The 16,555-nt window shown below is 36.7% G+C and overlaps 1 protein-coding gene across 1 annotated transcript; it reads right to left on the reverse strand.

The window, feature by feature from the left end:
• Window positions 1–558: 558 nt before the first annotated feature.
• kcnj19b (potassium inwardly rectifying channel subfamily J member 19b) lies at window positions 559–16,493 on the reverse strand. The gene is made up of 3 exons (XM_026222777.1): window positions 15,383–16,493; window positions 8,486–8,702; window positions 559–1,563 (listed from the first exon to the last, which is right to left on the reverse strand). The coding sequence occupies exons 1-3, from the start codon at window positions 16,046–16,048 to the stop codon at window positions 932–934; spliced, it is 1,515 nt and encodes a 504-aa protein (XP_026078562.1). The 5' UTR covers window positions 16,049–16,493; the 3' UTR covers window positions 559–931.
• Between the last annotated feature and the right edge of the window lie 62 nt (window positions 16,494–16,555).

Raw genomic sequence — 16,555 nt, forward strand, 5'->3', positions numbered from 1 at the left:
CTGAGGTAAAGATCACAAGGTTTCCAAGGAGATATTAATTAGTGTTAGCTGTAGAGGATGCACAGGTCTCTGGCCCTAAACATAGATGGGACATAATGCAAATACCCTGACTGAAAGGTTCCAATTACATGCTATAGGTTTCATTTCTTAGTTTGCTTGTCTGGGCAGTGAGCACTATAACTTACATACTTGTAGATGCCAGTCAGAAATAACAAAATAATGCTTTTGAAGTTTTATTGCACTGTTTTGTAGAAATTAATAATCAAAATATTAAAATAGTCAGAAATGTTGATTTAAATGCACAATCATTTTCAATCTTTGCACAATGTCTTCCAATGAAATAATATGAGAAACATTTGAAAACGTTCTGAAAAGAAGAAAAACAATTTTGACAAAGAAATAAAGTTATTTCAGTTAATATTCCAATGTTTTTTATAACACATTGGTGCCAATAAATATGAATTTTAAAGTATATATATATATATATATATATATATATATATATATATATATATATATATATATATATATATATATATATATATAGATAGAGAGAGAGAGAGAGAGAGAGAGAGCCTTACACATTTAAAGCCTGTACATTAATAAAGTTCCTCTAAATAATTACTTGATAACTTATGCTGTATAAATAAATGCACTTGATATTTTGTGTTCATACTATAAAGTTGCTTAATCATTTAAAAATAGTTGAAGCATATTTGAATTCAAATTGAATTTGGAAAATCTACAATACTCATATTATTGAGGGCAAAGCAATGAGTTTAATTGAATGGACGTGGCACTTCCATAGGCATAGAGAAGAATCACATTATAATAATTTTAAATAAATATTATTCCATATTAAATGATATTAAGAATTATCTCTACCTTCTAAGCCTTAATGTTCATCTCTGTGTGAGAAATAAATACCCATTCAGTGGTCTGCATTCATTCTGCGTAATTTTGGGGGGAGGTTGTCCTCTGGTCGGGCACTGGATGCAGGCAATGGATTAAGGCTTGGCCCTGGGACCGGAGCAGGTATTGGGATCAGTCTGTGATGCTCCAGTTCTCCTGCCGACTGGGTGTGGGCCTCTGAACCCAGCTTTAGAAGTTTGAGCTGGAGATGATTTTCCACATCTGCTTGACCGACAAGGGACCCGAGCACCCTGAGGGGCAGGTCACCTGTGCTCGATGCCTTTTCTGGTGCCTGCGAGCTTCCAGTTTTGAGGACTTCTTTTCCATTCTTGGAGCTCATACGCTGGAACTTACTGGGTAATCTGGACATGGATTCATCGGTGTGAGGAACCCCATCTAAAGAAAAGATGCGCTCTCTGCGACTATGATCGCCAGGCAACGTGGGCGACAGTACAGGACCAGGGGAGGGCAGGGAGGACTTTTCATCTTGCTCTTTCACACTGTATGGAGGAGTAGGCACCTCAAACGTGTTGTGAAACTGAGAGTAGTCCACCCTGAAGAATCCCTCCTCCAGCGACATGACAGGTAGGAAGCGGTGACCCCACAAAACTTCATCCTCTGTGTAGGAAGTTCGAGCCTGGCATGTCATGCCTAAAACGTAAGCCATAGATTAATGTTAGAAAGAAAAGAAAGACAATATATGAATATAATACAAGCTGTTGAACAAGGAAATAAATGTAAAGACCTTCCAAAGTCAGAATCCTTGATGCTTGATGAAATTCAAGATTTTTTTAATAAAAATGTTTATGAATCATTTTATTATTTTTATGTAGTAATTGAAATATTTTATATATATGTGCCCCCATGTCAACAAGCTTGGCCCCGACTCGGGACCACCTAAATTTGGAATCGTATCACACTAAAGAGTTTTGGGTGCAAGGCGCAGTTTGACCTGTGTGTTCGCTGACTGCCACAGAGCCAGAGATGTTTTTTTTTTCTTTTGTTTGTTTTTTATACAGTGCTGCGTATTTAAACCAATCATTCAGATAAGTCGTCCCTGAAATGCTGTTGTTGGTTTTTTTTTTTTTTTTTTTTTTTTAGTGTGCTTTCTGCTGATTATGGTGAATTCTTTCATCTGAAATGGCAAAGTGCAGATGTCTGCACGAGTGTAAGTAAGATATTCATTTCAAAGTGTAAACAGCTTCAGTGATTTAATGGGAGTTTTTGAGAGTGCTTGAACTCTGGCTAGAATGAAGTTAGTGATAATGTTTTTGATAATGTGAATTTTCTTTCCTCTCTTTCTGTACCATGAAAGTGTTATAATTAGTAACTTACAATGTTTTAATTAAATTCACATTAAATACAAAATCAGTCTTATTAAAAATATTTTATGGCATTACACCCATATCTGGTACTTAAGTAAAATGACATTTTTTTTTTTTTGTGTAGTTAATAGATTATACTATTATGCTACTTTGCCCATTGCCCATCATAGATCAACTAAAATAATCTATAAAGGTGCTAAATGCATTTACTTGCACATATTTGAGAATCAAGATATTTTATGATATAGTTAACACGTTTGGGAATATTTCGAATAAAAACGAAAACATGAATAAAACATAGACCTATATCATTTATACAGTACAGTACATTTATACAGTACTTGTCATGTGATACACATCGTGGCTGATGTGTACCACATGACAAGCATGATGAGGCCTCCCTCCCCCCTTCACTCATGCCCCCACAAAAATAATCAGTGCATGACTCCCCGACACTACAATACAAAATTATTTGTCAGATAAATGAAACATGATGAAACATTCATTATTACAGCTTACTTCTAGATATTGTAGTGATACATGACATGGTGAAAACTGACGTAATAAATAATATTTCAATAAGATTAAAATGAATTTTAAAACTGTGCCCCTTAAAAGCGCAAAAGCCCATGCCTGCCTCATCTCTATCTCATCAAGGCACGAAGGAAATAACAGGCATGCAATGTCGAAGTTATATTGTCAGTTAAGACATGAAGTTAGCAAAAAGGCAGTTCATGCTGCCTTAAAACTGTGCATGTATCTAAGTATTTGTTATATATGAGTCACATTTAAGAACATGTCTCTCAGAACGGTCTCCCTCATCGAACACACCCAATTCAACTTGTCAGCTCATAAGTACAGACTTTAAGACCTGAAGTGGGTCAGAAATGGATGTGGTAAGAAGTAATAGCAGCTAAAAAACCTAATAACCCAGCTGCTGTGATGCCTGTTAATCAAACAACAAAAGAAGAAGAATAATATATATATATATATATATATATATATATATATATATATATATATATATATATATATATATATATATATATATATATATAGCTTTTAGAATTAATCTATATTTAATTGAACATTTATTGTTTGATAATTTTATTCAACTTCTATATATTTTCTACTTGCTGAAGGGCACATGTAGCTAAATATAACATTTATTATAAATGGTTTATGTGAAAATTGTTTTAAGTTCACATAAACTAGAAGTTATTTTTAGTGTTTTTAGTTATTTTTACTCGCATATGCGACTAAATCTTCGCTCAGGCGACAAAATTATGTCTATTAGCCAATGACTAATAAATTCTCAGATTTTACTCGCCAGTGTGTGAGTTGGAGGCTAAGTATAAATTAGCACGCATATATTTTCACTCGCTAAACACTCTCTGACTTGGCGAGAGTTTGACTTTCCATCAACTGATCTTGATATTTTTCAGTTCATCTGAATGGATGCAAAAGTGCACCTATTTGACTTACTGTAAACTCTAGTGTGAAGGCGTGCACCCTGCTGTCACTTTCTCTCAAACACACAAGTGGGTATAACTGCAGACCGGAAATCTCCAAAATGGGGCGGGGTCTCTTTTTGCAAAGACTTTCACCATTGGCTGTGGCTTCAGTCAATTGTTACTGACTTACATTTCAAAATAAAACTTTAGAAATTAAACATTGTTTCTAGTTAATCTAAAATAAAATTTGCTATAGAAATAAATATTCTCTTTTAGAGTAGAGGCCAAAGCTTGTGGCCAGTGATGTTTGGACCTAAGTTTGAACCTCTGCATCATGATGTAAACGGGAATCACTCAGGAGCCGTCCCAGAGGAGGGGAAAGATTTTACTCTATCTTTTTATTCCAAGCAACAGGACCATCCCGGAACACGAAATTCACAGGCTAGTAGGGGTTGTGATGCTGGGTGTAACTAAAATGGTGTCATTGTGCATTGAGTCTCATATCACATAATCTTATCAATTTTTTATTTCCTGAACTGAAACTTTCTTTACCACACTATTCAGCGCCAATCCTGCAATTCAGTCAATTTCACTGGTTAAAGGTATTGTTCACCCAAAAATCAAAATTATGTCATTAATAATTCCAAACCAGGAAGACCTCCATTTATCTGAACGAGTCATTATCTGGCTCGGCTTGGTGTTCATCTTCAGTTCTCTCTTCGCAGCAGTTCAGTCAGTGTACTGATTGAGTAAATGAATTACTCCGGGATATTGGTTTGTTTGAACTCAGAGTGAGTGTCAGCCACATTAAAAAAGTTAACAGCTTAAGTCATTTGTGGATTAATGCATATTGGAGATGTGAACCGTTTAAAATGATTCAGTTCGATTTGGTGAACTGGTTCAAAAAGATCCGGTTACATCGAATGATTCATTCACGAACCGGATATGACAAACTGCTTTGTTTTGAACTCTCTCTCACAACAGACACGGAAGAGAAGACAATGCTGAATAAAGTTGTAGTTTTTGCTATTTTTGGACCAAAATGTATTTTCGATGCTTCAAAGTATTCTAACTGACTCTCTTTAGACCAGGGTTGCCAGGTTTTCACAACAAATCCTGGCCAATTGCTTGTTAAAACTAGTCCAAAACTATCCCAATCGCGTTTCCGGGAGGTTCCCCGATAAAAATTGCTTCCCGGGGTTAAAATATACATTTTTGGAAGGGTTTCCCTGGTAAAATTTGCATTTTAGGGGCTAAATATCACGTTATTGGTATCGGGGTTGCTTCAAACCGCGGACATGAAAAACAATCGCAGACTTAGCAACACTGGTTCAGGTGGAGTGGCAGTTACTACACAGAGCCGTAGTCTACCGACAACTAACACAAAATCGTTTTCAAAATCGACAAAGAATCGCCTGCGATTTTAACATCGATTCTGTGTAGATTGTCAGTGAATTACTGACTGGTGTAGTAAATGCCAACCGGTGTTGCCAAGTCTGTGGTTGTTTTTCATGTCCGCAGGTCAAAGCGACCCCAATACAAATAATGTGATATTTATCCCCTAAAATGCAAATTTTACCAAGGCAACCATGCTAAAAAAACGTATATTTTAACCCGGGATGCAATTTTTTATCGGAGACCCTTCTGGAAGCGCGATTGGGCTAATTTTGGACTAGTTTTGAGAAGCAACTGGGCAGGATTTGTTGTGAAAACCTGGCAACCCTGATCTGAACGCACGTGCTAGAGATATACTTCTAATTACAGGAGCATCTTTACTGATGAGATGTGCATGAAAATCGCATTCGATTTTTTGCACAGCCCTAATGGACAGTATACCATAAACACAGTTTCAATGGAGGGACTGAGATGGACCGAGAGAAGATAAATGGAGGTCTTACTGGTTTGGAACGACATGAGGGTGAGTTATTAATGACATAATTTAGATTTTTGGGTGAACTATCCCTTTAACCCTCTGGAGTCTAAGGGTATTTTTGGGGCCTTGAGAAGTTTTGTCATGCTCTGACATTTGTGCTTTTTTCAGTTTCTTATAAATATCTAAATGGGTAAAGTCTAATATCACTGTAATCAGCACAAACTGGGCTATAATAATATGTGAAACCCATGCATGTACATGATTGTATTTTTGAGAAAAAAAATGTTATGCATGGTTAGTGAAAAACTAAAAATGTTAAATCACTTGAATAAGGGAATAAAACACATACATAAAATTGGTTGCCGGAAAAGTTGAGAACTGGAGCTTGTAGCCTAGAATTTTTCTTTCTGAATGATGTGAAAATCATCTTGTTTACTCACTCACAGAAAACAATATATTGATTTAAATTTTCTAAAACACTTTTTGTTGGTAAAAGTCATATGCGAGTAGGCGTCAACTATCATGAATATCATTGTGATTTACACCTGAGAAGACAAAGGCCTGCATAATGAGCTGCAGAATGAGCCTCTCATTCAACTGTGCTACTGTGAGGGAGGACTTACAAGAAAGAGAACAAAATAAAAGTATATAATTTTATGTTTGTAGTTTATTAAGAATATATTTAATTATCCCACAACATAATTTAATATCCACTTGGGGGAGCAGTTAAACAGTTTATTAGGAACAATCAAAGCTGACTTTCAAATTTTTTGGCATCCTTTCTCTAGTCACACAATCCTTCAGAAATCCTTTTAACAATCTTATTTTCTACCAAATAAACCCCATTTATTATCATCATCATTATTATTATTATTATTATTATTATTAATGTTGAAAAGAGCTGATAATATTTTTCAGGTTTTTTTTAGGGGGAATAAATCGAAAGAACTGCATTGTTTTTACATTTGTTAGAGTTATCTCTATTTGTCACATTTATATTATTTACATCAAGCTTTTGAATGGTATAGTATTGTATATTGTTATTGAAACTTCATAATGTTTCACTTGATTATACATTTAGTCAGGAATTATAGTTTGGAAAAAGTATTTGGAAAAAGTCTAACTAGTAAAATGTTTACACGTTATGTGAAAACTAGTACAAATAAATAAAGAGAGACTTACTCTGTTTATGATCTCTGCTGAATAAAGTGCTTCATTCTTTTTTCTGAGGAAATCCATTTCTCAAATCCTCAACCACATCACATCTTTTTGGGGTGAATTATGTCTTAGTCCTCTCATCGCGAAGCAAACAGTAAAATAAAATAAAAACTTGAAGAATAGACTGGCTGCTTTTTCTTCTGTGTGGGCGTATTCAAGCCGCGCGCTTCAGTTTGAATCTGAATAGCGCGTTCAGCGCGGGGGCGTGGTCACATTAAATATAATGAGCGGAGATATGAAAAATAGACATCGCGTTGTTTTCATATGGATTACTTTATCTCAGAATATTTGTTTTCGGCAGCACTTGTTTAGTTTAAAAGTAAACATTTCAGGCTTTCTATAGATATATCTCTCATGTCTCTTCGTTGAGTATTCACGGAGTTACAGTTCATTTTAATGAAATGTTTGTACATGACGATCAGCGGAGACAAAGACTGTAGACAGCGCACCTTGTTTGTTATCTTTATTTTATAAGTGCACAAAGGTTTTTTGTTATTATGTTTGTATCCAAAAAAAACTAGACCCTTTACAGATTCGATTGATGTATTGCTCTTATCTGTACGATTAAAACTGAGAGTGTAATTTAAGTTCTTTTCGGGGTTATCAGGTGAAAATGACTCAAAACGCATATATGCGTTAATCGACTCGAAAGGGTTAAGGTAAGGTGAGGGGTAGGTTTAAGGGTTAGCATTTTTTGTTGCATAGTTTAGGAAACACTTTAACTGACACAACCAAAAAAACTTCAGAATCAGTTGTGGGGTGGAGTTTGCACTGAAGTGGATTGGGGGAAAAATTTTGCATAAGTGCCATGTGCCTGTCTCTCAATGAGAGGAAGCCACGCCCTATTTTGGAGCTCCCACCCCATTTTGGAGTTCTCGCCCCTATTTGGAGATCTCCGGTCTGCAGTTATACCCTTCTCCACACACACACACACACACGCACGCACACACGCACGCACGCACATACACGCAGAGAGAGAGCGAGAGAGAGAGAGAGAATTGATGCGCTATATGTAAGCAATATTCTTTTTTGTATTTTCTTGTCAAAATAACAGTGTTCCTTTGGAATTCCTTATCTTTAAGAACTGCCGGGTTTTCCGGTAGTGGATGGAGCTAATGCACATTAGACAATCTCACCTATTGTCGTCCCTGTTTTGATTTCAGCAAATCAGTTCGAGCGAATGCACACATCCTGACTATTATTCATTAATCCAGCAGCTCATTAATCCTTAGTGCTTATTATAGTGCTCTTATTAGTATTATTCATATCAGTATTATCTTATAAGTGTTTTTGTAAAATTGTTCACATTACTCCACATAGTCCACATATACTCACTAACAAATAAAAAAACATATTTGACAGATGAAAAAAAAAAATTCCTGCAGGGTGTTTCCCGGAACAAAAACTTATAATATAGGATATAATCTGATTGAGAAAATATGTTGTCATTGCATTATTAATAAGGTTATTGCCATTTTACATGCATAATCTTCTTGAAAAGTGAAAAAAAGAAAGAAAGAAAAATGAGCTTGTTAACCAGAGGTAACATTGTGGGGTTAAGCAGACCAAGCCAAAAGAATTTGAGGATATAGTTCCTTCTCAACACTTCTCCCTTCCCTCTCTCTTTTTTATTTTTATCTATTTATTTATTTTTTGCATTTTTTTAAATGTATTAACAATTTGAGATAATGTACAATACTGACCTGTAGTTTCCACAATGCCTTCTAGGATGACGACGATCTCAAACTGTTCATTCATGAGGGAGCGCTGAGACAGGTCGAAAAAGGGGCTATTGGAATTGATCTCATGACATATTGTGAGAGGTGAGACAAGAAAGAGTTGGTCAGCACCCGTTCCAAATCCCACATCCAATTCCCGCTGATCCAGCGGTAGAAACTCTCCCTCAGGGGTTTGACGAGACTAAAGCAAACACAGGGTGAGATAAGCGATTAAGGCAAATCCATCATTTCTCTTTCATAAACTAGAATTTGTAATACTAGTTTTAATCTCAAAATACACCTCAGAGGATTTTTCAGAGAAAGATCTGTAGTGCTCAGGGGTGAACTAAAAATTAATTGTGCTGATAGTAATATTTATTTGCACACACTGCCTGTGCTGTTGTAGTGCTGGATTCACTTAAGCAATTATGGAAATAAGGTAACGGCACAAACACGCCCCAGAAAAGCAGTACTGAGCAAAATATGCTTGATACAATTGCCCAGACCCTTAAGGATGATTCTGAGTGTTAGGTTGTGCAGGATGTAGCAAACTACTGTCTAGCATACATTACTGGGATTGTATTGCATCTACAATCCAGGTACCTGAATCGCACATTATCTTGTTAAAAACATCTTAAATCAGCCTAAGATAACTGACATGTATTAACTGGTCTCTTAAAATGGTCAGATTGGTATATATCCCTTATGCGTTGTTGGGGACTTTTTGTCCACTAGGGGATAAAGTTGAGTCTTATTTTGATATTTTTCAAAAACTTAACGGTACACTCTGGGCAAATTCACTACCCTTTTGTTATGTTTGTGGATGAAACATCCACTAAATTAAACTGCTGTAAAATTAAATTGAAAATGACATATTTTCAATTTAAAAAGTGATTGTGGACTGGAATTTTTTTTGCATGTCAAAGATTAGTAACAAGATTGGCTTTGATGCATTGTTAGTTTTTGTGCAGAATTAGATTAACATTTTTTCTCCGTAATTTGTTGTTGGTGGCTGTTTTTGCCCCATTGACTTCCATTATAACGGCATTTTTTGATTGCAAAGCCATGACACCATATAATCATGCATTCTTGAATTTGTTATTTTTACAGTTGATCACAGGTGGGACCGTTAACCCTTTAGATAGGCCTGTGCAAAAAAACGCTGTTTCTGGCTTGTATATGGAGTTATATGGAGTATTACAGCAAATTATAGTGTTTGTGTGTGTGAGAGAGAGAGAGAAAGAGAGGGTGTGACAGAGACCTTTGTGCACTTACCTTGATGTATCTAAAAAAAATCAAAATATGCACCTCAGCTCTCAGGAGTAAACAATAAATAATGAAGTATGTTCATGAACCTGCTGCATTTTGATGGTGAAAAGTACAGATGGTCTATGTGTGAAATGCTTGTCTTTTCTTGATGGTAAAGCCAGTTTAAAACTTGAAAATCCTGTAAAAATTTTACTTTGCATCAAATTTATGAACATAATGTATTATGAACCAAAATGTAATAACAACTTAAAATAAGCTGCAGCTCGCTGGAGGGGTCAAGCTGCATAATCATTTCTAAAACTTCAGTACAAGTCAAGCCCTTTCTCGTGTTGCTTGCTGCTCTTCTCAACATAAAATGACCAGCACGATGGCATGCAAGTGTTTAAATCCACATACTTTGCTTTTGTTTAGTCTATACTTATCACCACCATCAAAAGGCAGCAGGTGCATAAATACACTTTTGTTTACTCCATGTAGTTCTGAGAGCTGAGGTGTACAATTAGATTTTCTCAAATAAATCAAGGTAAGTGTGCAAAGGTCTCTCTCACACACTCTCTCTATCTCTCTCTTTCTCACAAACACACACATACACACACAATATAATATGCTGTTATACACCTAGTGATCGACTGTAAAAATAGAGCATCACAGTCCTGCCCACAGCCCGAGAGAGCTTTGGTGCAGGAAGTCAATTTCCCATTCATTTATCCCATTGACTTTCGGAAAAATCTGTATCTAAAGAGTTTTAGAGCATGTCTGAGGATAACCAGCAACAGCTTAACTCATAAGCATATAACATATCATTTCGAGTAAAAAAAATTAAGAGAAAATCCAAAAAAAGTAAAAGGTACAAGACTGTGTACATATTTTCATTTCGAGCGAAGGAACTACTCATCCCATAAACCACCGTGCCTCAATGAATTCGATTGAAGCCACAACCGTGAACGAGCCTTTTAAACGACTTCCAAATCTGACGACGGCCGCGCAAACTTTTTCCTCCAGTGAATTTTATTTTATATAGTGAATGTGCAGTAATAGCAGTTCTTTCAGTATTAATCGTGCAAATAAATAGTTTTATATAGGCATTGTGTATTGATTTTTATATTTATCATTGTGTATTTTATATATTGTGTGCGTGTGTGAAAGCGGTTAACGATAACGTCAACAACATGGTGCAGTGCTTTGTACCTGACTGCAATCACCGCTCAGTCGTCAACATGTTGTTGCCATTACACAAATGTTCAGTAAATGCACAAAAAGGTATGCCTACGATAAATATTGTTTTGACAGTGGCATTATAAAATGCTTGATATGAATCATACCATATGAAGGTTACAGTAGCCTAGCTAAAGTGGACGATAATGCTAACTAACGTTACCAACCTCCCTGCAAAACTCACCAAAACTTTGTAGGTCTTGTCCCTCATCCTGGCCCAAAACCCGAAAGCTGAACCACGTACACGCTACACTCAACTAACGTTAAAGTTACATGACCCTATCTGAAGTGGTTTACACCCCTTTGAACACTTTTGTTTTCCTCCTTGAAAAAAGCCATCATGGCCAAGGACATCACGATTGCACTGATAAGTCTACTGTGCAAAAACGCAACACAGGTTTTTTTTTATTTTTTTTTTATCAATGATCTTCAGTCTTCACGGACCTTCGCAGGGTTTAACCAGACGGTTACACGAGTTCCACCTATCAGGTGCATCACTTTGGGATTGTGGTATTGTTCAAGATTGTGGGTAATGAAGTACTTATCCAAGACATTGCGAATAAAAGGCATTTATCTCAAAACAAGGTTAGTGCCCCATGAACCTTTGGCGTTTATATGAGCATATACTATCGCTTAGTACAGCCGTAGCTGGTTTTAAGTCTACCATGTATGGTTACTTTTTTATGGCTTATACCCCAACTGTCAATGCAGAAATTGTATTGAATTTTTACTTCTGGCACCGGCTGTGGGCGGGACTGTGATGCTCTATAACAAATTTTACCTCTTCCCAAAAGGGAAAACCACAAACAATCAAGAATGCATGATTATATGGTGTCATGGCTTTGCAATCAAAAAATGTCATTATAATGGAAGTCAATGGGGCAAAAACTGCCACCAACAACAAATTAGGCAGAAAAATGTTAAATCTAATGCTTCACAAAAACTAAAAATGCATCAAAGCCAATGTTGCTACTAATCTTTGACATGCCCAAGACTGTTATAAAAAGTAATAAATAAATAAATAAATAAATAAATACAGCCACAATTACTTTTATATTGAAAATAAGTCATTTTGTGTGTTTTCCCCCCAAATCAGTGACATCATTTATGAACTTGGCAAATAAAGAGTTAAAATCTTGGATTTAAAAAAAAAACAAAACATTTGGTAGTTTTGATCAGGACTGAAGCTGATTAACAGATTTATGCAAAAAAAAAATTGAGAAAGAATATGAATCTGACACATTTTTACAGCAGTTTAATTGAGTGGATGTTTTCATCCCGAACATACCGAAAGGGTAGTGAATGTGAACAATGCACAAGGGATATTGGTCAGTTTTAGATTATCTGTGGGCACTTTTCATTTTTAACTCTAACCCCTGATCAGGAGACCATATGGCTCCACAGCTAAACCAGCAAAAAACAGTTTGGCCACGCTGGGAGACCATCTTAAGACTGGCAAATGTCTATAAATAAAATTGTTTAAATACTTTATCAATATTACTTAAAACATTAATCATTAAAAGATAACATCAAAGTGCTATTTTCCTTTTTAAAAATTACATTTCCATTATGCTTTTATTTATTTTTATTTTTTTTTTAATGTAAGTGTATAGTTTAAATCTTATGACTGGTCACAATTTGCAGTAGTGCAACAATAACTTTTAGAACTATAAATATTCCATATAGGTCATGAAATCGAATGTGTAACTGCATTGCTGTTTAGATGAGTTTTAGTTCAAGTAGACTATAATATGACAGTGACAGCTGTGTCCTGTAGTGTGTCAGCTACCCACCCACAGACAGAGGGGTCAAAACTACATGACATATACCTCCGTTTTATTATCTAATATGGACAGATGTTTGCATGCATAACAAAATCTTTCAGAGGGCATCTTCAGTCAACAAGCAAAGGTTGTTAATCTACCTTTAAACATAGGATTGTGTTTCCATATTAACATTAGAGATTGGCAGTGAAGTCAGCAGGGTTGGCTGCCTGTGCCGAATGCCACAGATGGTGAACAGACTGAGAGCACCAATCACAGTGGTGTTCCCAAGAAAAGAGTGAGAGTTTTCACAAGTATAGGTGCAGTGCCACTGTCACACACAAATACACAAATGTTCTTATTTTAAAGGAAATTATAAAACACAAGTTCAAAACCTCCAAAGGGGATCACAAGATGTGTCATCTGCCTGTTTGATAAAAGGTAGTGAAGAGACATCTGCTGACAGTCCCTGACTGTTGCTCAAACTAAGTGTGGATTGCACTTCTCACATATTCGTGTTAAACCAAAGCACATCACATATCAGAATGTCATAGTGTACCTTTTGAGATCTGTTTTTTTTTTTTTTTTTTGCTCTGCTTTTGCTTGCAAATGTAATTTTAATATTTAGCTATATATATATATATATATATATATATATATATATATATATATATATATATATATATATATAAAAATATGAGACAAATATTATCTTTGTTCCTCACAGCTTGAACCCAGCCTGAAGTACCAGGTGACCCAGCCTAAGTGAGATATAGAAATCCCTGCCATTCTAAGCACAAAACTCTAGGGAGGCCATCGTCTTTGAATACAAAAGCCCACATGATTTTCCTTGTAATATCTGTACAAAGAAACCAAGCAGCATGTAGTTTCCAGTTTAGACAGATGAGTGAGGGAGATGGTTTCCCTTGTTTTGTTTTGTTTTTGTTTTTTGTGAATAGCATGCACCTCAAATAAACGTTTTGGATTTCAATATTGTTAGAGAATCTTAATTTTCTAAATGTCGAACATTATCTTTTTCAGATACTCGTAAGACAGCCTGGGACAGTAAAAACACTTCATAGCATTAGACACTTCTCGGGCTTTAATCATATTAAACAGTAAAGGACAGCAAAAGAGACTGTAAATTTCAAAGGCAGGACAGAGTGCTTACGCTGCAGGCCGTTCTGAGCAATAGATCGGCTGCTGTTTTTTCTAGAGTTCTGAATAGGACAGTAACGAGCAAAGGGCAAAGCAGAAGGGTCGTGCTTCTGAAGTCAACCATCCGTCATCCCGTGCTCACTGCATTGCGCCTACTGTGGTGTGGTGAGAGCCATGTGTCAATTATGCTCTTCTTTTCTCAGAACACAGCCTCCCACCCCAACAGCCGACTTCTGTGTTTCTACTCCTTTCCGCTCTGATCAGTCCCATGTCTTGCATATTTCTTATCACAAATCCTGGAGCTCATTTTCTTTGCCCTTTCCCCATATGTTCTCTCACTCTTATATAATTCTCACTGGGAAAGCACTGGTGACTTCTGCCTTATGAAGACTGTCCAGTGTAAAAAATAAAAAAATAAAATAATAATAATAATAATACATAAATAAAAAACACTTATGACTTGCATAAACATTTTTTGTCAATTTATCAATAATGTAAATAAATAAATAAATAAATAATAATTCAAGATATTCTTGAAAACAAGATGTAATAGTGTAATGCTATGCTATTAAATGATGCCTAGATATTTTTTTTACTGAGAAACAAACCTAAAATATTCATTAAAATGTTTTATTTTGCTGTTTTCCAGCCCAGATTATTATGTATTTGTATTTTCTGCCATGTATATTATAATTGTTTTGTTTATTTTATTTTTGGTTGTATGCGTTGCATTTAAACCGATTACAGCTGAAAGATGACCTGGGTAGGTGATGTAACTTGAAATAATATATTACATGTATTTGCTTGGACATGGGATTTGCTTGAATTCCTTACAATGGCATGAAATTTTAAACAGTATAGGAACATATTTGTCTGTTCATTTGTCATGCAATGTGACCTTGGACCTTACAAAGTGTTTCTAATCTACCATTTGAATTTTGGAGCTGAACTGATTTGCAGATATAATACTCTGGTCATATTTAAACTCAGGTTCCAATTACTTTGTGACAGTTTACATCGAGCTGAAGGAAATGTACTTTGTCCAAGCATACTCTTACCGCAAGGCTTCCCATGGGAATCCATATAGTCAGGGGAATGTGCCCAATTCATTTATGCACGCCACTGATCTTTGTTCTGAGAGCAAACAAGATCTCTATGCAAATCAAAGACTTGATGAGATCGGTGCAACCAGGCACTGGCCAATTTTACAGTATGGCGAGTTCTGTTTAAAATCAATGCAAGCTCCCCTCCCCATATGTCAAGTGAAGCATCAAAACATCCAACATTTTCTTCATCGAGAGGATCCGTTAACTACGTTCAGAATCAACAACATAAATTTATATATATTTACCCTTAAGCGCTGTAGCCAGATTCGCCTTTGTGCTCCTAAAACCTTTGCGCAAACACACACACAACACACCATCCTCACGGCCTCTACTGACAGTTTAGTAATAATATTTTCAACAGAAAACGCTACCTTGATGAGCTTGCACCTGATCTGCGCCGACACCATGTGGCTATTCCTGAGATTTCCGACCCTAAACATGAGGCAGAGCTTCCCGTCCCGTTGTGAGATGACCGCGTCCTGGCTGAACATGAGGGTCTCTGCGCGTTTCTTGGGCTGAGACATCTTAATGAACATACAGCCGATGAGAAAGGCGTCCACGATCGATCCCAGCAGCGACTGGAACAGGAAAAGTATTATGCCCTCCGGGCACTTCTCCGTTATGTATCGGTACCCGTAGCCTATAGTCGCCTCAGTCTCGATGAAGAACAGGAAAGCGGAGGGAAAGTTGTGAACGTTGGCGACGCACGGCGTGTACGATTCGTCGTGGCCGTGGCCGAGGTCCCCGCGGATGTACGCTATGATCCACCACATAGATGCCATGATGAGCCACGCGACTGTGTACGTTAAAAGGAAAATAAGCAGGTTCCAGCGCCACTTGAGGTCCACGAGCGTGGTGAAGAGGTCGGAGATGTACCTACTGGTCTCACCGCCAAGGTTACCATGCTGGACATTGCAGCGGCCGTTTTTCTCCACGAACCTCTGGCGTTTTCTTTTGGCCGGGGCAGAAAAGGACATAGCCCGGTTGGTGTTAACCACCTGATAGTCTTCGCCGAATTTTCGCCTGATCGTAGACATGATTCGCGAGACCCCAATTGTCAGATAAAATGATGTCTTAAGTTTCGCGCTGGTGTGTATCCACACGTTCGACGTAGAGCTTCATAGATCGACAACTTCACACTCAGCCTTTCAGATAAGATTATTTATGTTACACAAATTATTGAAATGTATGGGTGTGCAAAAAAAAATAAAGTAATTTTGTAAAAAATAAAGCAAGTGCTCGCGTTTCGTTCTCGCAACTTCCCTCAGCTTGGAGATGTGTAGTGTAGATAAACTGCCGACGCGACAACGAATCTGAACTGACGCGCGCTTCTTCTGCCTATAAGATGAGAGAGAGAGAGAGAAAGAGAGAGAGGTTAAGCAAATGTGCTTGTGTGGGCTCAAATCATTGAGCAGTAGTAGTGTGAGGAGAAAGGGGTCGTTTCTTTTGAGCACATTTGTCTTCTGTAAAATACTAACATTATACTGCCATCTGCTGTGAGGATATATACAGAGGGATATTTAAATAATTACAAAATATGCTAC

This window comes from Carassius auratus, chromosome 37, assembly GCF_003368295.1.
Source record: "Carassius auratus strain Wakin chromosome 37, ASM336829v1, whole genome shotgun sequence".
In the NCBI taxonomy this organism is placed as follows: domain Eukaryota; kingdom Metazoa; phylum Chordata; class Actinopteri; order Cypriniformes; family Cyprinidae; genus Carassius; species Carassius auratus.